This window comes from Echinops telfairi, unplaced genomic scaffold, assembly GCF_000313985.2.
Source record: "Echinops telfairi isolate 266 unplaced genomic scaffold, ASM31398v2 ScPeMD7_7468;HRSCAF=8506_2, whole genome shotgun sequence".
NCBI lineage: Eukaryota > Metazoa > Chordata > Mammalia > Afrosoricida > Tenrecidae > Echinops > Echinops telfairi.
Window position 1 is genome coordinate 4,179,407 of NW_022111371.1, and position 22,634 is coordinate 4,202,040.

Genomic DNA, 22,634 nt, shown 5'->3' on the forward strand with positions numbered 1-22,634 from the left:
AAGAACTGGAGATTCACAAGGCAGATGCAGGATCCTGACAGCCAAAAAAAAAAAGTCACCCAACCAATTTTTTTCACCTGTGTCTTATTTTCTTTAAAGTAGGAAGAGACAACTCTCAGGAAGTCTCATCCTTGGGGAATCACTAGTTCTTAACTGCCAAACCACTCAGAAACCCTGCCCAGCGCAGTTGACACAAAACTTAACTATCACAGATGCTGAGAAAGTTTCAACAGATCTCCAGATCAAGATGGTCTAGAATGAACATCCTAGGTATCTACATCTGAAAATCATCCAGCGAAGACCCTATGGGTCAGACAGATCCAAAACACAGTCCACTTGGTGATGGCTCAGGACAGAGCTGTACTTTGTTCCATGTGCATGAGGTCACGTCACTCTGAGGGGCAGGCCAGCTCCAGGGCAGCTAACAGGAATAGCATTGTCAATTTAATGACTTCCCACCCTGACATGGGGCTCACAGGTCACTGTGACCAATGCACAGCATTTACATGTCATGGTTGGTGGGTGGGATGTGAACCTGTGGAGCAAAGAATGATGGCAGGGATGAGGCCATCAGTTTCCAATATCCAGAAAGAGCCTACCAGACCCTGGGTAAATGGCCGGCCCCTTCCTGGCTGGTTTACTCTGAACTGACACAGAAGTTCAAGTCCTTTGGAACAATGCCAGCACCCAACTACAAGGGTCCCTAGGCCACAGCTGCTCTGCTAGGTGCCTTGCCACTTCCAACAGAAGAAGGACAGGGACATAGCAAGGACCTGGACATCAGGGCCAGGTGGGAGCCATCCAACCTCTCTGTGTTGGTGGCTCTTTCAACCCCGATCCATTGTTAAAGCTCAAAGCCCTCCCTCAATTTCCTCTTCTGTAAATCTTGGATGTCTGTAATCACCCCCACAGGATCACATTGAGTGGAACAATTGCAAAGAGGAGGCCATTGGACTCCTGGGAAGTTGGCTAGTGGGCTGGACTCACAGGTCGTAGTTTCATGGTTGCTAAGGACCCACTGCTGCACAAGGCTGTGCCCATGTCCCCAGCATCACACGGACCTTATAAATATTTACACCGTGCTGTGTGTTGCGATGCTCAGCTAATTGCTGCTATGACGCACGTCTCAAGCCTCGGAGGGAAGGTGTAACGCCAGGGCAGGCAGGGGATTAGTAAAGGCACAAACAAGCCCTGGCTCACAGAGGCAACATCCTTCTGAGCTTCCCACAGCCCCGGGGCTTTTCAGATCATGGCCCACAACCCAGGGGAAGGTGCTGCAGGAAACGTGGGAGAAGAGGGTGACAGTTGAAAGGCTCCACAGATCAGCTCGCTGGGAAACAGGCTGGGGCGGAAGAAATTCACAGCTCAGTCTCCCTCTGGATGGAGGCAGGGAGGCGGCAAAGATGAAATGAGTGCTCCCCGGGCAGGGGCGGTTTGAGGTGTGAATTTCACAGTCTGTGGGTAAGAACACACCCTGAAAGAACCCGAGTAGCCGTAACCCGGGACTAAGTGTGGACTCTTCACCCTTAATTCTATTAGATGAAGCCCCTCCTGGGAAATGATCAGTCTTTCAAAACAATCCCCGCAAAAGCGGGTGCACATTGCAACATTATGATGAGCCGTTGTGCCGTAAAGGACCTTAATTCCCCCTCCAAAAGACTATGCCATTGTGGCCTGACATCAGGTCCACAACGAGCACAGAGCAAACGCTGCCCCGTTCTGTGCCATCCCCGTGATGGGGAGGGCTGTAGCTTGGACCTTTGTCATCATAGGGTTTTCCCCCCGGCTGGTTGTCTTAAGTAGATCTCCAGGCCTTTCTGCCGCATCTCCTAGTCTAGAAGCGCTGATGTAAACTGTTCAGCATCACAGCCTCAAACACGTCTCCCCTGACAGAAGGGTGGTGGCCGCCCATGTGGTGCCTTTGCCTGGAAAGCATACGCTCATCAAAAAACACACACAGCCCCCAAGTGCCACCTTTGTACAATATTATATACACACACATACATTATATGTACATCATAGGTCATTATATAGACCCATTATATGTACGTCATAGATTCATTATATAGATACATGCATAAGACATAAGAAATCCTGATGGCATGATGGTTATGTGTTGAGCTGTTAACCGTAAGGTTAGCACTTCAAAACCATCAGCCTTTCCCGAGGAGACAGATGAGGTTTAAAGAGTTACAGTTTCAGAAACCCACAGGGGCAGTTCTACCCTGTACCATAGGGGGGCGGGGGGTATTAGTTGGCATCAACTCGATGGCAGTGAGCTCAGATATATATTATACAATATATATAAGACAAGTGCATGGCCCAATTTGAGACATACACGCACGACCTTTGGAGAGCTTCAACTGTCACCCTCTACCTGTTACCTTCCCTGCAGCACCTTCCCCTGGGCTGTGGGCCATGATCTGAAAAGCCCTGGGGCCGTGGGAAGCTCAGAAGGATGTTGCCTCTGTGAGCCAGGGCTTGTTTGTGCCTTTACTAATCCCCTGCCTGCCCTGGCATTGCAGTTTCACCTTCACCCTGAGGCTTGAGAGTTGAAAGAGAAAGAGAAGGAGAGATTTCCTGATGGGAACAAATGGGTAAATGCTTGACCACTGGCAGGAAGGTTGGGGGTTTAACCCACCCAGGGGTGCCTCAGAAGACAAGCCTGGCACCCTGCCTGTGAAAGGTCACAGCTGTCAAATCCGCGTGGAGCAGCACAGTTCTACTCTGTCCCCTGACACACACAGGAATTACTGGAGGACACCTTTGTGTATCTGTCAGTTGGTTTACATTTACAGGAGAGGGAGGACCACAAGGCCTCCTGCTCTAAGGAAGACTGACAGCCTCAAAAACCCACCAGGCCGTTCTGCTCATCCTGGAGGGTCGCGGAGAGCTGGAATCGACTCCCTGGCAGTGGATATATATTATGAAAATATAGCCATGCAATAGAGGATGGGCTTCTAAAATAGGCTACTCTCCTGGGCTTTCCGAGCCATGGTGGGTGGCAGGTGATGGGACGGGCTGCTAATCAAAACGTCAGCGGCTAGCAATCACCAGCCGCTCTGCAGGACAAAGAGGAGGCTTTCTACTCACATAAAGATTGACCGTCTTGGGTGAAGGGAGACAACAGACTGTGTAAGGCATGAAATAGCAAAAATAATACATCATTGATCAAGGATACATGACGGAGGGAGGGAAGAGGAGGGAGGGGAAAAGAGGAGCTGATACCAAGGGCTCAACTAGGAAGAAAGTGTTCTGGAAATGTTGTTGGCAACATATGTGCAAGTGTGCTTAATACCATTGAGTGATGGGTTGTTATAAGATTTGTAAGAGTTCCCCAATAAAATGACTCATACATTTTATTTTTAAAATTTAAACAAAGATTTACAGTCTTGGAAACCCCGAGGGGCAGTTCTACTTTGTCCTAAAGGGCCGCTGTGCGTCAGGACTGATTCCACAGCGGTGGGCATACTCACTGCTAAGAGTCCAGGCTGACTCATCGCAGCCCCCTGTGGGTTTCAGAGACAGACACTGTTCACAGGAGCGGGAGCTCAGTCTTTATCCTGCGGAGCTGTAGGTGGTTTCAGACTACCGACCATGCGGATCGTAGTCCAACATGTAGCCACTATACCACCAGGGCTTCCAGTGACTATACGGTCTCTTATAAAATCTATTATAATACATATGTACCTACACAGTATATACAGCAACATGGTGTACAGTCTCAGGGCTATAAATCTTTATGGGAACATACATGTTCTATATTTCAAATCTAAATGTCCAGTTGGCAAGTGTTGAGGTCTATAAAAACAGAGCCTCGCCTCATGAAAGGAGCCATGGTGGAATAGTGGTTACGTGATGGGCTGTTAACCCCAAGATTAGCAGTTCAAAACCACCACCTGCTCCTTAGGAGAAGGATGGGACTTTCTATTCCCATGCAAACTCAGAAGCCCACAGGGGTAGTTCTACTCTGGGCTGTTGGGTCACTCTGAGTTGCCATCAGCTCCATGGCCGTGAGATTGGTTTTGGTCAATGTACTTCATAGGAGGTGAGTGACCTCCATGCCCTCTGACACTCACCTGTGCCCTCTTTTCTGCCCTAGGTCTTGGTCTCCCACTGAGAGTTCCACAGGTGAGTCATTGAAGCGCCATCAAGGCAGCAGTGGAGATGTCAGCAGGCATGTGGTGACTTTTCTGGTTTCCTTCCATTAGACAAGGGGGCTATTCACAATCACACCCGCTGCTTACTGCTTTCTGCAGGGTGCTCTTGGGAGTAGCCTGGCCTGAGCTGGCTGAGAGGGTAGGAATCCTGGCCATCCGCCTTTGTTGTGTCACTTGGGATGAAGCATGGGTCCCTCTCAGCCTGCATTCTTCCATCTGTGAAATGGATATAACTCTACTGAGCTGGGAGCGTTGGAAAAAGCCCAGGTGGTGCATCAGTTCAGCAAAGGGCTGCTCACTACAAGGTTGGCAGTTCAAACTCGCCAGCCACTCGTATCTATATATACATATTTCTAACTGTTTACATCTGTATGTGTGTATACATACACACACATCTCCCATCGCCAGCTGGTCTATTCTGACTCAGAGAGACCCCATATAAAGTTTCCATGGGAGGAGTCAGCTCCCAGAAAGATTCTGATACACTGCGATGAAGGCATTTCAGACTCATAGTGACCATATAAGACAGGGCAGAAAATAGAGTTTTTGAGAGTAATATTCAGGGAACCAGCCAGCCTCATCTTTCTCTCTGCCAGTGGCTGGTGGGTGAGCAGTACAGTGCCTTAACCCAGAGTTGCCACCAAGGCTCCAGCCTCAGAAACCCTATTGTGGTGAATTGATTCCGACTCATAGCAACCATGTACTGTAGTTTTACTCTATCGTAGTTTTATTCTGTCCTATAGACTCGATAGTAGTTTTTTTAATAGTTTAACAGTTTTATGGGCCTATAATGAACACATCCTACAATGCAATAGTTCATGCACATCAAGAAGTACCGTCACCATCACAACCATCCGTTTCAGAACATGTTCTTCATTCTTGTATCCATTGTGATTAGCTCCCCATAGTCCCCATACCTTCCATACCATATTGCTAAGGAACCATTAATCTAGTTCCTGACTATAGACTTAGCTATCCAGTGAAACATTAAAAACAAACTAACTAAAATAACGAAGTAAAACAGATAAAAAACTCAATTGAAAAGAAAGAACATTAAAAACTAGAACAAATTTAAATGGATCATCAGGGAGATCAAATGATAAGATGCCAAATTTCATTAAGGTGACCAGACGTCCCACTTTTGGCGGGACAGTCCCACTTTTAAACAATTTGTCCTGAGTCCTGCAGCATTTTTTAGAAGTCCCAATTTCTGGAAAGAATGCACGACAAGCTAGGTTAGACAGTTTTCGGCTGCCATGTGGCTCTTTTGCCAGGATATGAGTTTTATCAATGGTGTCCCGCTTTACCAATGTTAAAATCTGGTCGCCTTAACCTAACTGCATCTGCAACAACCCACTTTCCAATGTGATCTGCCGGTTAGCAAAGCTATTCACATCCCTGGTCCTTGGTCAGAGGGGGTTCACTGGAGGATTAGCCCAACATGTATTTCCCCTTAACTTGAAAAAACAAACTGAAACAGGTGTAAAATGGGTTAAAATGATAAGCTAGTGCATCCTGACCTAACGACGTGTGCCAGGCTCCTGTACAGATGGCAGTGTGTCTGAGCGGGAGAGCGCTGTGGGTGATTCACTCATCTTGTTGTTGGTCGGTGCCATTGCCTCGGTCCTGACTCCTAACAGCCCCGCGCCTTCCTCACAAGTGTTCTTATGTCTCAGCCCATTGCTGCAGTCCCGGTGTCCAGCCGGCTCATGGAGGGCCTTCCTCTTTAACTTTCGTCCTCCTCTCCGCTGCCCCTCTACTTGACCAATTAAACTTGACATGAGAATTTGCTCCAAAAATATCGGTTGAGTAAATGCGTGGATCAGAGGCTCGCTCTGATCCTTGATTCGACATTCCCTTTCTGTGGCCTGTTCCTCAGCACTCACTGAACAACAATCAAATGGACACAGCTGCTGTGGACTCCAAGTCAGGGGAGGCCATGTGTTGAAGAACAGGCCTTGCTCCAGAGGGCTTTGATGGTTAGGAGTTTTGGGGGAAACCCCCAGAACTTTCTTCCAATGTGCCTCAAAACCAAAACACCAAACCCACTGCCATCAGTCAAGTCTAATTCTTAGGGACCCCGTAGGACAAAGCAGAACTGGTCTATCAGGTTTCAGAGGCTATACCCCTTTAAGGGAACAGACTGCCCCATCTTCCACCCACAGAGCAGCTGGTGGGTTTGAACCGTTGATCTCATGGCTGACAGCCAACCACCCAATCACTCACCTCCATCAAGGCAATTCTGAATCATGGTGACCCTATTGGACAGGGTGGAGCTGCCCCTGTGGGGTTCTGAGACTGTGACTCTTTACGGGAGTAGGAAGCCTCGTCTTACTCCCGAGGAGCAGACGGTAGATGAAAACTGCTGACCTCGTGATTGGCAGCCCAGAGCGTAACCACTACACCACCAGAGATCCCGTGGTAGGCCATAGCATAACACCAGGCTTCCCAGGGTGTTTCAGTGTTCAAACAACTAGCCTTTCAATTAGTTAAGTGGCCGAGCACTTAACCAGGAGCCCCATCAAGTTTTAGGGAAAAGATGCGTCAGAGGGGGTCCCGTAGCTACACATGACAGCTGGAAGAGGACAAGAACACTGCGGAGAAAGAGAGGAAGGAAGTGACGAAATCTGCGTAACTAGCAAAGGATTAGGAAGGACTGGGATGTAGCACTATGAGACCCACCAGCGCCCAGCAGTGAGGAGAACTGGGCAAGAAGAACAGAAGTGGCAAGGAAGAAGCCTAAATCAGAAATGAGCACCTGGTGCAGATTCCTCCTGCAGAAAATGTTTCCACTAAGAGTCCCAGGCAGGTCCTCACTGATGCTGGTGTGGCTCAAGAAGCTCCTGTTAGTCGCCATCCAGTCAACCTGGATGCACAATGCAACATTGGCCCCCCTTGCACCCTCCCCAAGATGGCCAGTCTGCTTGAGTCTATTGCCAAGGTCTCCGTGTCTTCCATCCTAGGGGACTCTCCTCCCTCCCAGCACTCTACTCCGACAGTGTCCTGTTGTGACCCGTGAGGTTTGCACCGGCTCATTTTCCCAAGTAAGAGTGCAGGCCTTTCTTCTGAGTCTTAGTCTGCAGGCTCCAGGGGGTGACCCTGCTGGCATCGGAAAGACCAGGGGTTCAGGCAACATATACGCTGCCGGTCTCACACCCTGGCGGGAGGGGGTGGTTGTTGTTAAGTGCTGTTTAGTTGGTTCTGACCCATAACGACCCTCTATAGGACAGGACAAAACAACTGCCAGTCCTGTGTCATCCTCCCAAGTGTCACATCAAGGTTAGAGAGTGCAAATTGTACTGGGGTCTTGCATCTCAATATTCACCCCTACTGCAGTGGATTGTGTGTCGGGCTGCTAACTGCAAGATCAGCCATTCAAAACCACCCGGTACTTCATGGAGAAAGATAAAGCTTTCTACTCCGGTAAAGAGTTACAGGAGGCCTGGTTCCACTGTGATTACTATTGGGCTACTAACCACAAAGGCCAACAGACAGTTCAAAACTACCATGGGAGAAAGATGAGCTTTTCTACTCCCAAAACAGTTACAGTCTTAGAAACTCACAAGGGCAGTTCTACCCTGTCCTATAGGGTCATGATGAGTTGGAAACGGTGCAGGAACATGCAGTGTTCCATTCTGTTGTGAAGAGGGTTGCAATGAGTCAGAACTGACTCAATGGTGCCTAACAACAACAGGGGATGGGATGGCATTATGGGATACTGAAGTCATTTGCAAGGAGCCCTGGTGACTTAGTGGTTATATGTTGGGCAGCTGACCGCAAGGTGAGCAGTTGGAAAGCTGCAACCACTGTGCAGGATAAAGACGAGGCTTTCTACTCCTTTAAAGAGTCACCGTCTCGGAAACCCAGAGGGGCAGTACTACCCTGTCCTACAGGGTCACTGTCAGTCAGAATAGACCCAATGAGGTTGCATTTTGAGTGTGGTTATTAACATGAAAATGGGGCTGGCATATTTTTAGGTGACAGAGCAGGGGGAAAAAATGAGTGCACAATAAGATGATGCATGCACAGCATGAACTGTGTGTGTGTCTACATTTGGCTCTGGTCAAATATTTACAGCCCCCATCTTGGTATGAGGGTGTGAGATATAGAGAGTTTTCTCTTTCATTTTTGCTCACCTGTTTTTCATCACTGTTTTTCAGTGGCATCTATTTTTGTGCACAAGAAACAACCTATCAAAAAATACATTCTTATAAAGTTTAAGATGAAAATCCTCCAGGCAGGCCTGGCAAAGACAGACACATATTCAAACTTGGAAAGCATGTTGGCGGTGACACCTTCTCAAGAGGCTGATGCAGAGAAAACAGTGTCATGTTTTCTCAACAGAACAAGTGTGAGCGTTTTTTCTCCTTGCCTTGGATAAAGAAGGAACTTGTGGGCTATGAGACCCCTTCTGAGGATGTGGGTCCTTCTTTCTGGACGCATTTAAATGGGCAGTCCCCAGGCCACAAGAGAGACCTGCTCCTAAGGGTGTCTTTAAGGTTGAACTTGTAGGTCAATTGGTTCTTATTTGCTGGTGCTGTGGTCAGGCACCGTTTAGTCAGACCACACTCATAGAGACGCTGTGCACAACAGAACAAAACACTGCCTAGCCCTGCGCTATCCCCACAACGGTTCTTGTCTGAGCCCATGGCTGCAGTCACTGTGTCGGTCCATCTCAGCCAAGGTCTTCCTCCTTTTGCTGCTTCCATAGTTCATCAAGTATGGTAGCCTTCTCAAGGGACTGGCTGGTCTCTCCTGACAGCGTGTTCAAAGTATGTGAGACAAAGCCTTGCCTCTAAGGAGCGCTCTGGCTATAGTTCTTCCAAGACAGCTGTGTTTGTTCTTTTGGCAGTCCATGGTACTTTCTATATTCTTTACCAAATTAAAAAAAAACAAGTCAAATGTGATAGTTTAACACAAGAAATCGGAGCCCTGGCGAGGTTGTGGTTTAGACATGGGGCAGAAAACTGCAAGGTTGGTAGAGCAAATCAACCAGCCACTCCGTCAGATGAGGCTGCCTCCTTCCATCAAGCTTTGTAGTCGGAACTGATGATCTGCTGCTCTGGAAACCCTCCCCTAGCACAGCAAACGGAGGAAGGTTCTCATGAACTGGACGGACGCAGTGGCTGCCACTATGGGCTCAACACAAGACCAATAGTGCCTTGTGGCCTTCTGGGGTGCATCGGGTCGCCTGTAGTGAGACTGACTCCATGGCACCGAAAACAGCAACAGTGAACCCTGAAATGTTTCCAAAAAGAGAACATTTACAGTCTCAAAAACCCTACCAAGGGAATTGAGTCAGAATTGGGTCAGAATTGACCCAATGACAATGGACATTTTGGTGTGGGTGCAAGAAAAAGCTCGAAGCCTTTTCAGCGATTTCTCCAGCTACATGTGTATCAAGTGAAGGTGATTGTGATGAGGTATTTGCTGCCAGTTGGGGTTGATTCAGTCGTATCCATCATTCAAGGTCAAAATTACATTGTATAAGGGGTAAGAACAAGTTATCCATAAGTTGTTCAAAACCTGGAGACTGCCTATACAATTTAAAAAAAAGGCTGATAAAGATATACATTGACTTACTCAATTTAATAGACAAGAAATTTCATTTTACTCAGGAAAACATGATTTTTTTTTCAAGTTTCCAAAGGAAGATAATCTTGAAGGTTGATATTCTCCACTTTCTGAGGAGGGGGGTGGGGGAGACAAATTCTAGAGAGGAAAGAAAGGCCAGAATAGATGAGCATCCAGTGCCCCCTACTGGCTCGTTTTAGATGTTGCAATACCTGCATTAGGTAGCCGCATCACTGAATGCACACACCTGGTTCTTCCTAGGATGTTGGGGAATCAGTGGGAATGGGCAGAGCTAACTGAAAGGTTGGCAGCAGTGGATCGTGAATTGCTGGGACAGGGTATTCACCTGATTCTCATAAACACAAACCTGGATTTCAAATCCTCCCAAGACTGGTAAAGTCAATGATTAACACGTGTCTTCACACTTCAAGGTGTGTTAGAATTGCTGCTAGTTGCCATCAACTATTAGAAGCAGAACTGTTTAAACAAAAAAATAAAACATGGAACAATTTCCCTGAGATAATCTTCCAACTTTAACCCAAAAGAACCCCTTGAAGGCTTCTTAAAACTAAATGATAGTTTAGCTTAGCCTATCAATCTGCAATTCATATTCATGGGAATGGTAGTCAAGAAATCAAGAGGCATAGGGCAAACTCATCACTAAGGTGAGCCTGACCGAAGTCAGGACATTGCCAGCCGCCTCATCTGCATGTGAGAGCTGGACACTGAATGAGGAAGACCACCCAAGAACTGATGCCTTTGAGGGATGGTGCTGGCAAAGAATATTGACAGTACCATGAATTGTTAAAAGGACAAACTGATCTGTCTTGGAAGAAGCATGGCCAGAGTGCTCCTTAGAGGCCAGGACAGACAGACTTCATCCCACGTACTTCCGACATGTTGTCTAGCGAGAATAGTCACTGGAAAAGGACATGTGTCGATCAAGTAGAGGGGTGGTTAAACAGAGGACGACATGATGGGATCAAGCAGAGGAACAATCGTGAGGATGGCGCAGTGCTTTGCTCTCTTGTACACTGGGTTGTCACGAGGCAGAGCCAACTCTATGTTTTCACTAACAAAAATGAGTGAAAAATGTCGGCCATGAGAATGATCTATAGAGGATCAGACTGACAACCGCCTTTGAAAAATTAGCTAAGAACCTCAGAAGGGCTCTGGTTTTACGTCACTGGGGCCGGAACAATGCAGGAAAGGAGGATCAGAATGGTTGGACAACGTGAATTCTGTAATCAGTGTCTCTGAATTGTACGTGTAGAAATGGTTAGATTGGCATCATGTCTTCCCTGGTGCCTATTCTCAACAAAGGCAAGAGAGGGATTTTTGTTTTGTTCTGTTCAATTTTTCACAAAAGAGGGCAGCTAAACCACAAATATGTTCCATGAAAATGTACCTTCTCAGATTCACCCCAGAATGTCTTTGTCAGTGGCCTGTGGTGGAGCCAAGAAATCCTTAGGCTAAATAAGATCATGCCAATCCAGGTAGTTCCTGGGAAATCTTTGGAGAAACATTGCTATAACCAGGAAAGCATAGGGAGGGAGGGGGGATATTTTGACCCTCCTTATCAATGAGAAGGAGCCCTTGTAGCGTAATGGTTACATGTTGGGCTGAAATCTGAAAGCTCGGAAGTTTGAAATCCCCAGCAACTCCTTGAGATAAAAACAGGGCTTTCAACTCCCTTAGACAGTTACAGTTTTGGAAACCCAAGGGGGGTGGCTATCAGTCAGCCCGTTTGATTTGGTTTTTCATCGATGTGTGTCAGTTCTCTTGATGACAGTTACCCTCTGCTATTTCATTTGGATTTCTAACGCTCACACAAGAAATGAGCATGTGAGGCTCCCTTACCTGTCCCTCATTCTTCTGTTCACCTGCGATGCACCTACGGTGCATGAGGTCCTTAATGTATGATACTCTAACCAGCTATGGGCACAGAGTTATTAAGAAGACACTGGAAAGCAAAGGCTCTGGGGACATAAGTGTTAATAGACATGTTCTGTTGTCGTTGTTCTTGTTGTTATTGTCAGGTACCATCAAGTTATTTCCAACCCATAGCAACTCTATGTACAACAGAAGGAAATCCTGTCCAGTCCTGTGCCACCCCCACAATATTTCTATGCAAGAGCCCATTGTTGGAACCACTGGGCGAATCCATCTCATTGAGGGTCTTTATAAGACATTTTCTAGATGGTGAAATTATTAACTAGAGAACTCAAACTAATGCCATATAGTCAATTACAACCCATAGAAATCCTATACATTCTGACTCTTAGCAACACTATTTAAAAAAAAAAATAGCATTGCTAGTGAACCGATTCCAACTCATAACAACCCTATATAAGGTTTCCAAGATTGTAAATCTTCTTGAGAACAGATGGCCTCTCCTTTCTCCCAAAGAACACCTGGTAGGTTTGAACGGCTGACTTTACCATTCGCAGCCTAACACCTAATCCATATAGATACCTTGGAAGAAAGGGCTGGTGATCCACTTCTATGCTAGGCTGGTCATCTAGAGAAGCAAACCAGTGACACTCACTTGGTATAAGAAAGAACTTTACATCAAGAAGATGCCCCATCCCAGTCCATGGGTCAAAGGCTAGCCAGGGTCCTCTTGAGACTCATGAGGCTACAGGCCAATAGTTCCAAAAGTTGAACAGGAAGCAGGAGATCACAGGTTAAGGAGGGCAGGGTCCTGTGGATCCAAAGTCGATGGAAACATGGTAGGGTACTGACAACTGTCTAGAGCCGGCAGCCCACAGGGCAACCCACCCCCCACCCCCCACCCCACCCCCGCCAAAAGAAGACACAGAGAATCCCAGGGAAATCCCACAGAGAAGGTAGGCGAAGTGGCAAAGAGAGAGTGGGAGGTTTCCTGCTTCTGTCACTCTTGTAAGCAGGCCACACCCCCAAGGGGGCGTGATCAAGAGACCCCTTGATTGACAGGTTGAATTCCACCCCTAGCCAAGGGGGTCTAATTGACATTATACCTGACTTCCACAACTTCCGAAAGATGACATTCATTGAAAACTGTACACAGGCTGTCATTAATCAGCAACCCATTTTGTTTTTGTTTTCTCATGTCCAGGATAGAGAGGTATCAATCGGTTATTGCAAATATCACACAGAAAAGTAACATAATGGGGAAGGGAGAATGTACCTGTTTTTAGGTTAAGGTGAATCAAGATTCTGGTGCAATTGATGGTGGTGTTCTCTAACAATAAAATAGGGCAGTTAAAACGAGGAAGACTCTCGAAGAGATGGATCGACACCATGGTGCAACAATGGGCTCAGACCAAAGAACAATTATGAAGATGGAGTTGGGCCAGGCAGTGTTTCATTCTGTTGAACATCGGGTGGCTACGAGTTGGAACTAGGTTGACAGCAACTGACAGCAGGATCGTCTAATATCATGTTTCCCTTCCCTGCCTCCACGGGCACCGCGGGGGCTTGGGGGGCAGCTCATGTTCTTTCCCCAGGTTTCCTCGCTTCTCTTTGCCAGAGCAGCACGTAGAACGAGAAATACGAAAATATGCACTCTGGTCTTCGAAAATCACATTCAAAACAAAACCAACAAGGTGGATGAAAGTGAGCACAATAGCTCTGGCGGCGAACAAAAGCCCCGTCTTTTCGTGGTTGTAATCTACCACCCCGTGCTGACAATGCCGTTTGGTTCAGGGCTGGATTCTTTGTGTTTTGGCAGGCTCGCACCACGCTGCGAAGGACCCTCTTCAGTGCTACGTAAGTCCGTTTTTTCCCTCACCTCATTTGCTAGTCTTTGAGATTTATTGCTCTTATTTTAACATTTTAACATTTTATTTCAAATTTATTTCAAAAATTTACTTCAAATACATTCTTGCAGAAGGTGGGGGAGGGGGCAGGAACGCATTTCACTTTTTGGATATAAAATTGCGTTTCTGTCCTCTTCTGTAAAAATGAGATCAAATTTCATTCAGATGGTCATGGCAAAGATTGAATAAAGTGAAAATACCAGTGGTACTGGGAGGAGACGAAGTTTTAAGTCTCTCAGCTCTGGGTTCTTGTCCCAAAATATTTCAGGTGAGGGACACCATTCATCCCAGAGAAAAGGTTTAAATGGAAAGAGTGAGTTTATTGAAGCGGGTACTTTGGTGTAGAAGTCCAAGTAGTCCACAGCTGGGGCTGGTAGAACTTAGAGCAAGGTCTTTCATGCTGAGAACGCTGGGCCTTCCACCATTGGCTGCCTTTCCGCAGGTCTTCTGCTATTGGCTGATTTTCTGTAGTGTCCCTCCCCTTTCCAGGTTTGTGTATCACGCTCCCCCAGAGTTCATGCTTGTGACCTTGTCCCCTTCAAGCCTTGGTCGAGGTAGTGTGAATATCTTATCTGTCCACATTCATACCTTTCCACTGTCTCTTCTATTGATAAAGGATGTCTTATCTGCCTTTCACCTTTCTTTGTGCTGGGCAGGGACGTGGGTGGGAGCATGTCTCCATCTCTCTTTTGTATTAGGATTCCTGCCATCAGCACCTCTTTCCATCAAGCCAACACCAGCACGGAGCCTTGGAAGCATATTTTCAGTTTTACCCTGTCCTGTAGCGTCTCTATGCATAGAAGTGACCCAATGGCAGTGGGCTTCATTTCTTAGGGTTAGTGTTGAAGCTCTTCTTTAATAATAACTAAAACTGTGGAGCCTTGTCTGGAGGTTCACTCAGGAACTCGTGCATTCATATAAAATGTTATAAACAGGAAGCAATGGCCAGAGAATTGGATAAGGAAGAAAGAAGAACTGATATTTAGTTAAGAACCTCTGAGGAGCCCTGGTGGTGGAGTGGTTAGAAGTTGGGCTGGTAACTGCAAAGTTAGCCGTTCAAATCCATCAGTTTCTCATGGGGAGAAAACAGATGAGGTTTCTGCTCCCGTAAAAGGTAGTCTTAGAAGCCCACAGGGCCAGTTCTACCCTGTCCTATAGGATCACTATGTGGTGGAATTAACTTGATGCCTGTTAGTTTAAGGTTTCTTGGCAAGAACACCTGATATTGCCAAATCAGCTTTCCAATTGCCATAGAGTCAACTTTATTGGTGACCCATGTGTGTCAGACGAACACTGCCTTCAGTTGTTGTTGTTGTTGGTCGCTGCTGAGTTGGTTCAAAGTAAGACATGCCGTTGGGTTGGTTCTCATCCATAGCAACCCCATGCACAACAGAACGAAATACTGCACAATCCACCCAACAATTGTTGTTTGAGCCCTTTGTCCAGCCACTGTGCAAATTCATCTCATTAAGGGTCTTCCTCTTTGGGACTGTCCCTCTACTTTGCCAAGCAAGACATCTTGGCAGAAACCAGGGGCTGATCTCTCATGACAACATGTCCTAAGTACATGAGACGATGCATCACCGTTGTTGCCTCTAAGGAGCATTCTGGCTGTATTTCTTCCAAGACAGACCTGTTGGTTCTTATGGCAGTCCACACACACACACACACACACACACACACAAAAGCAAATATCCAAAGACCTCACTGCCATCAAGTCCATTGCAACTCACAGCCACCCTGTAGGAAATGACAAAGCTAGCCCTGTGCATTTTTGAAGAGTGTAACTCTTTACTAGAGTAGAAAGCCTCAGCTTTATCCCATGGAGCAGATGGTGGTTCCCAACCACTGACCTTGCAGTTAGCAGCTCAGTGAATAACCACTACCCTAGCAGGGTTCCTTGGCAGTCTGTGGTACTTTAAATATCCCTTTCCATAACTAGAATTCAAATAGATAACTCTTCTTAGGTCTTCTTTATTCACTGTCCAACTTGCATGTGCATATGATTTTTAATGGGTTTCTTTTTTTTTGGGGGGGGGGGTTTCTAAAGTATATTGCCAGATCTTTCTTCCGTGGGACCTTCTGGGGAAACTGATAAATAAATGTAATTATTAAAGATGAAACTCTGTCTCCTTTTCTGTAAAGAAAGACCAACCAATGTATATATAGTCCTGGAAGCAAAATTTTCAGAAGCTGGTGGGAGTAATGACCCTCAGTGTTTATGGCCTTTCTGGCTCCACAAAGTCTAGAATAGGGATTGGATGAAAGCTAAGTTCACCAGCTTGTCCCCACTTCCTTCAGCAGCCCCATGACTCTTCCAGAGTCAAAAATGCTCCACTCTGGGGGCCTTGGGGCTGGTTATAATGGTACACACTCACATATAAACTGTGTCTACACAACACAGTACATATTTTTGGATCCCCAGAATTGTCATGTCCATGTTGCATTTCAGATCTGACTTCTGTGTGGGGCACTGTGGAGCACAGGCCAACCACATCCCCTGCTTCTGCCGAGTTCACAATGAAGGCCTCCTGGAGTTGACCTCCCCACAGCTTACCTTGGCTCAGGCTCTCAGCTCCACCTGCACAGAGGGTTGTAACCTTGGCCGATCTCTGGTGCAGTGCCTTGCCGTGAGCTTCAAATTGAAAAGTCGGCGATTCAAACCCACCGGCCACTCCTCTGGAGAAAAATCAGGCTTTCTGCTCCCATGCAGATGTACAGCCTCAGAAATCTTACTTTGTCCTATCGGGTCTCTACAAATCAATGCCAATTCAATGGCAGTGGAAGAGCCCAGTGGTTACAAATTAGGCCACAAACCGCAAAGTCAGCAGTTCAAAACCACCAGTTGCTACATGGAAAAGACAGAGCATTCTATCCTTGCAGAGAGTTATAGTCTTGGAAACACACCGGGGCAGTTCAGTCCTGACCTATGGGGTCATTATGAGTCAGAATCAACTTGATGGCAGTGAGTGTAAGAGGATTTAAGGTGAAGCTGTTGCCTTGAGGACTACGGTGCACCTAAACTCAATCCGTAATATTTTCAATCACACATGGGAAAACTGGACAGTGAATCAGGAAGACCAGAGACGAGGTGCAGCATCTGAATGATGATGTTGGCAAAGAACACTGGAATTACCACAGGCTTTCAGAAGGACAAATAAATCTGTCTTGGAAGAAGTAAGGCCAGCATGCACCTTAGATGTAAAGATGCTGAGACTTAGTCTGGCATACTTTAGACATGATGTCAGTAGAGACCAGTCCCTAGACAAAGACGTCAGGTTTGGTAAAGTAGAGTGGCAGCCAAAGAGAGGAAGGGCCTCCACAAGATGGATTGACCCAGTGGCTGCCATGATGGGCTCATCGATAACAACTGTGTGGATGGCTCAGGACCTGGCAGTGTTTTGTTCTGTTGTGCATAGGATGGGTATACATTGGAACTGAGTTGATGGCACCTGCCAACAAGAAAAGCGGTGGGGCAGGTGCCAAGGTAGAATGGTTATGTACCTTTACTCAACACCCCAATGAGGTAGGTTTCATCAGCTACAGTTTAATGATTGACTGTCTGAATAGGCTCCCCAAGGTCACGAAGTGGACCCATAACTTACTGAGATCTAGGACAAGGTGATCCAAAGCCTTGCTGCCACGAAGCAGCCAGTTCCGCGTGGCTTCTCGGTCAAGCATTCTCCAGTGCTAATTCTGCTCACTTCTTGAGACCACGCCAAGCAAGCAGGGCTTTATGGCAGTAATGGTGTCCTGAGTGTCCAGGCCAGGCACCGTTTTCAACATGCAGATGTGCTACTCTGGTGTTGGACCCCAGAGACTCAATCTTTTTCCTTTGAATGGCCAAACTTCCCACTTGGCTCTCAATCCTGCTTCTGTTCCACGGGACATGTTCATCCCTGATGTGCCCCAGGGCCTGGCTTGCCTGCTATAACTTCCCTTGCTCTTCAGTCCCTATGTAAGACCCAAACTTTGCTTCCCAGGACAAGCCCTTTGGTGGAAATCAAGTGCCCTGACAGTCCAAGTGGTTGTACCAATGTCTTTGCAAACTTGGAATCTCTCCAATCTCAGAGCCTTCTGCCCTTGCCTTCTTCTGCTCATCTTTTTTGAAGTACAAAACAAAATCAGGTCTTTTGATATATAAAATGCACACTCTTCAATTCATCCACTTATAGTGTGCAGTTCAATCATTTTTAATACATACACAGAGTTTTATAACCTTGATCACAATCAATGTTAGAAGACTTTCATTGTCCCAAAAGGAAAATCCATACCCATTATCAACCATACCCCATCTTCCCCTCCCCCAGGACCTAGAAATCATTCATCCATTTTCTTGCTGTATAGATTTTCCTATTTGGGACATTTAATATAAGTGGAATCAGACATCCTATGACCTCCTATCCTTTCACTTAGCATAATGCTTCCAAGGATCATCCATATGGGGCTTTATTCTCTTATTATGGAATAATATCCCATTACTTTGCCCCACATGTTGCTTATCTACTCATCAGTTGATGGACATTTGGGTTTGTGTTCGGCCGGGTTGACTGGAGAAACAAATTCAGTGACACTCATATAGGTGTTAGAAAGAGCTTTATCTCAAGAAGTTATTATATATTGAAAAAACATGCCAGCCAAGTCCAACAGTCACATTATAGTCCCACAAGCCCCTCCTCAGACTTTTGAAGCCATATGCAACGAAGCAGAATGCTTCCTTTGCACTTAGACATCGGATTGTCACAACACTCTCTGTTGAAAAGACCATTATGTTTCCATTCTGTTGTCCTAGTTATCATGTCAAAACAGCCGAAATAAATGTAAGGGGTTTTTGAAACAACAAAGTCCACATGAAGGAAGCACATCAGCTTGTGTGATCATGAGGTGTCAATGGGATCAGGTAACAGGCATCAAAGAACAAAAATCATATCACTGTGAATAAGGGGGTGGTTCAGAATGGTGACCCAAAATCCATCTGTAGGCAACTGGACATCCCTCCCAGAAGGCTCACAAGGAAAAGACGAGCCAGTCAGGGTGCAGTATAGCTCCATTGAAACATACAATTTTCTTCTAGTTCTTTATGTCTCTCCCCCACTATCATGACCCCAATTCTACCTTACAGATCCAGCTAGACCAGAGCATGTACAGGGGTACAGATAAGAGCAGGAAATACAGGGAATCTAGGACAGATAAGCTCCTCAGGACCAATATTGAGAGTAGTGATACCAGGAGGGTAAGGGAGTGATGAGGAGCAGTGGGAACTGATCATAATGATCTATATTTACCCCCTCCCAGGGGGGAGGACAACAGAAAAGTGGGTGAAGGGAGACATCGGTCAGTGTATGACATGAAAAAGAATAATAATTTATCAATTATCAAGGATTCATGAGGGAGGGAGGGGGAAATGAGCTGATACCAAGGGCTCAAGTAGAAAGAAAATGTTTTGAAAATGGATGATGGCAACAAATGTGCTTGACACAATGAATGTTTGTATGGATTGTAATAAGAGCTGTTTGAGCCCCCAATAAAATGATTAAAAGGAAAGAAACTTTGCCTCACAAAAGAATTGAACATCACCTGCCTCTGATTCCAGACTCCATGTTTTCTGTCCTAACCAAGAGAATCCATTGTTCCTTTCAGGATCACTGTAACCTGTCATCCCTGTTTTCAGTGTAGCTTGCTTTGGCTTACTCTTATCTAGGAAAGGACCTTGCCTGCAGCCCTGGTTGGAGCAACAGTTCACAGTGAGAATGACTATGAACAACCTGAGCTTCAGAGGGTGGAGACATGGCAGCAATCAATCAAAATCTTACCAGCCAGGCCTATAAGGGAATCAGAATATGCAGGTAACATTTAGAGTTGGCCTAAGATTTCAAACGTCATGCCCACATGTAATCATGAATAGAAGAGCTGATTTGGGATTAAACGACTCTGACCCACTTGCCAGTCCCTTCACTGTAAGCTGGCTTCCTTGTGGTGGCTTATGCGTCGGTAATGTTTCAAACGCCGTCAGGCTTACTCACAGTGGACAGCTTTGAACAGAGCTTCCCGGCATAGAACAGACTGTGAGAAGAAGTAGGCTGTCCACATCAGAGGAATTAGCCACTGAAACGCTTATAAATAGCATCAAAGCATTGTCAGATACTGAAAACCTCATGAATAGAAGCAGAACATTGTCAGAGTTGGTGCCAGGGTCAAAGAAGATGAGCCCTTTGGGTCAGACAACACTCGAATTTTGACTGATGGGAGTAGGGTCGGTAAAACAGTGGAAGACCCTTAACAAGATGGATTGACCCTGTGGCTGCAACAGTGGGCTCAAACACAACAAGTGTAAGGGCGGTGTGGGACTAGGCAGTGTCTTGTTCTGTCGCACATGGGGCATCGACTGAACAGGAAAGGGGAACAGGGTAAGTGCAGGCAGGTGGGATCCAGGAAGACTTTGAAAGGCTGTGGCACGCCCAAATTCTTGAAGAGTGTGTAGAGTCTCCTCCAGGAGAGGGGAAAGCTGTTCAAACCCAGACATTTATGTGGGCATTTATGTGTGTAACTCTACAGAAGTCATTTCTCCTCTTGGAGATTCAGCCTATTTGTCTCATAGATCCCTGGTGGCACAAGCATCTTACACAGCATCAGCCTAAAGGTTGCTGCTCCAAGCCACCTAGTGGAGATGAGGAAGAAAGGCCTGGAGGTTGGCTCTAAAAGATGACAACGGAGAAGGCCCAGCTCTGCTGTCAGCTCTACTCTGTTACACATGGGGTCATCAAGAATCAGAATTGTCTAGGTAGCGAAGGATTTGGTTCAGCTTGAATATTTTCTTAATGAATTCATAAGTGTACAAATGTTTTGTAATGCGTTGCGGCTGTAGAAAGGATGACATTAGTATCTTACTCTTTTCACAGATACACGCTCTTTCCAGGATGTGATGGACCTTTCAGTAGACGACGGCTCCAAGACCTCTTTTCCCATTGAGAGGAAACCTAGGAGCACACTGCTTCATTGGGAAGACGTGAGTCCAGCTTGGCCCTGGGGCACAAACCCAAGCAAGGCACCTCCCCGCAACCAAGATCCTCCTCAAGGGGTCTCATCAGAGAAGGTCACTAGGGAAGGTCACTAGGGAAGGGGTCTCACTAAGTCAGGGTTGGCCAGGTGGACTTGTGTTACGTAGGTCTGAGTCGTATGACTGGCAGGATAAGGAAGCACTTGAGGAATGAGTACCGAGCAGCAAGTGGGACCCACATTAGTTGAGGCATCTCTGTAAACTAGGTATCGTCAAGCGAAGGACTTCCACGTATCCCTCATCTCATGCTCATCCCATGCTCCAGAGCCAGAACTTGAACTCAGATCTTTCTGACCATAATATTTTGCATACTCCTAGATTCCAGACCCAACTTTGCCAGCTCCTGCTGCTGTTGTTGGTGGTGGTATTTGTTGTTGTTAAGTGCCATCAAGTTGACTCCGACCCATAGCGACCCTGCACAGCAGAATGAAACACTGCTTGGTCTCGCAGCATCCTCACTACTGTTCCTGTGGCTGAGCCCATCGTTGAGTGGTAATAAAGCATAAAGCCTCTCTGAGCCCCTTTGTAACTTCATCTGCAAACAAGAATCAACTCCCGCTGATATGTAATCCTCAACAAGAATACTAACTCTTTCCCAGAGAGCTCTGGTGGCACCGTTGTCACACATTGGGCTGCCAGCCACAGGGGGCAGTTCGAAAGCACTAGTCACTGAAGGAGACAGAGGAAGCTTTCTACTCCCATAAAAAGGAACCGTCCTGAAAACCCACAGGGCAGCTCTGTGAGGTGGGTGTCAGTAGGAATCGACTTGATGGGCATGAATTTGTTTGTTTTGTTTTAATACTCTTTCTATTACCAAAAAGTTGATTATAACTCAGCTACATTGTAGAACAGAGTAGAACTGCCCCCATGTGGTTCCAAAGACTGTAATCGCTACAAAAACAGATGGCCACATCCTTCTCACAAGAATGGTCAGTGGGTTCAAACCTGGGGCCTTTCAGAGAGCAGGCAAGCACTTTAACTACACCATGGCCTGGCAAACTTATGTCCATTGAGTAATTCCAACACAGAACCCTATGGTTCTACGAGTTCACATTGACTTGATAGCAGTGGGCTTGGGTTTGGAGGACTGGGAACGGTTAAGCCTTTATGGGAGCAAACAGCCTCAGCGTTCTGCCCTGGAGATGTTGGTGGGTTTGATCTGCTGACCTTACAGTTTTCAGCCGAATGCCTACCCCACCTTGTCACTAGCTCCCGTACCCCCCACCATACTCACTTCAAAAGATGGTTTGTGAGACTACAAAAAGATAACCGCATGAAAATCACTCACAAATGAAAACAAGTTGGTCACCCATAGGATTTTATTTTTAAGTAAAACTTTTGCTGGTGTTTAATTTTCTAAACAAAGAAATGCATAAACTTCAAATTAATCACCCCCGTGATTACAGGGCTGCCAGTGAAAATGTTTTGCTGCATTTCATGTCAACATTTTCTATGCAGATATCACTCATACAAGGGAGTCTTCCTGTATAGCATGTAGCTGATTTATTTTTCTTTTTCACATTAAATACTAACAGAACAACTTCCCATGTGACAATAAGCATCCACAAGCATTCTGTTATAGAGATACCATATCCCATTATGGTATTTTGTTTTATTTTGTCACTTACTTCACCGTGGAGTAAAAACATTACAAACACACTTTGTACATATTGTGATTTTTTGTTTTCCCCAATCAGAGAGGAGGAGGGGGAGTTTCAATTACTCTCTCAGAAGCCATATAGGGGAATGAATACCTCAAAGTACATTCATCAAAATGGGCTATGACTTTTAATAAAATTTATTGAAGTGATATTTATTGAACATAAATTAGCCCACCATGAACTGTCGAAGGGATCAGGTATCAAGCACCAAAGAACAAAAAATCATATCATTGTAAAGGTGGGTGAGTACAGAGTGGAGACTCAAAGCCCATCGGTAGGCAACTGGACACCCCCTTACTAAAGGGTTGTGGGGAGGAGATGAGCCAGTCAGGGTGCAGGGTAGCAATGATAAAACATATAACTATCCTCTAGTTCTTAAATG

General features: G+C 46.1%; 1 protein-coding gene across 1 annotated transcript in view; it reads left to right on the top strand.

Annotated features, from left to right (window-relative positions):
• CLNK (cytokine dependent hematopoietic cell linker) overlaps nucleotides 1-22,634 on the top strand; it is a 116,185-nt gene that overhangs the window by 11,809 nt on the left and 81,742 nt on the right. The window contains exons 2-4 of the mRNA XM_045284406.1: nucleotides 13,447-13,484; nucleotides 19,236-19,380; nucleotides 20,434-20,540. Of these exons, the coding sequence (XP_045140341.1) occupies nucleotides 13,447-13,484; nucleotides 19,236-19,380; nucleotides 20,434-20,540 (290 nt within the window). The remainder of the gene's footprint in view (nucleotides 1-13,446; nucleotides 13,485-19,235; nucleotides 19,381-20,433; nucleotides 20,541-22,634) is intronic.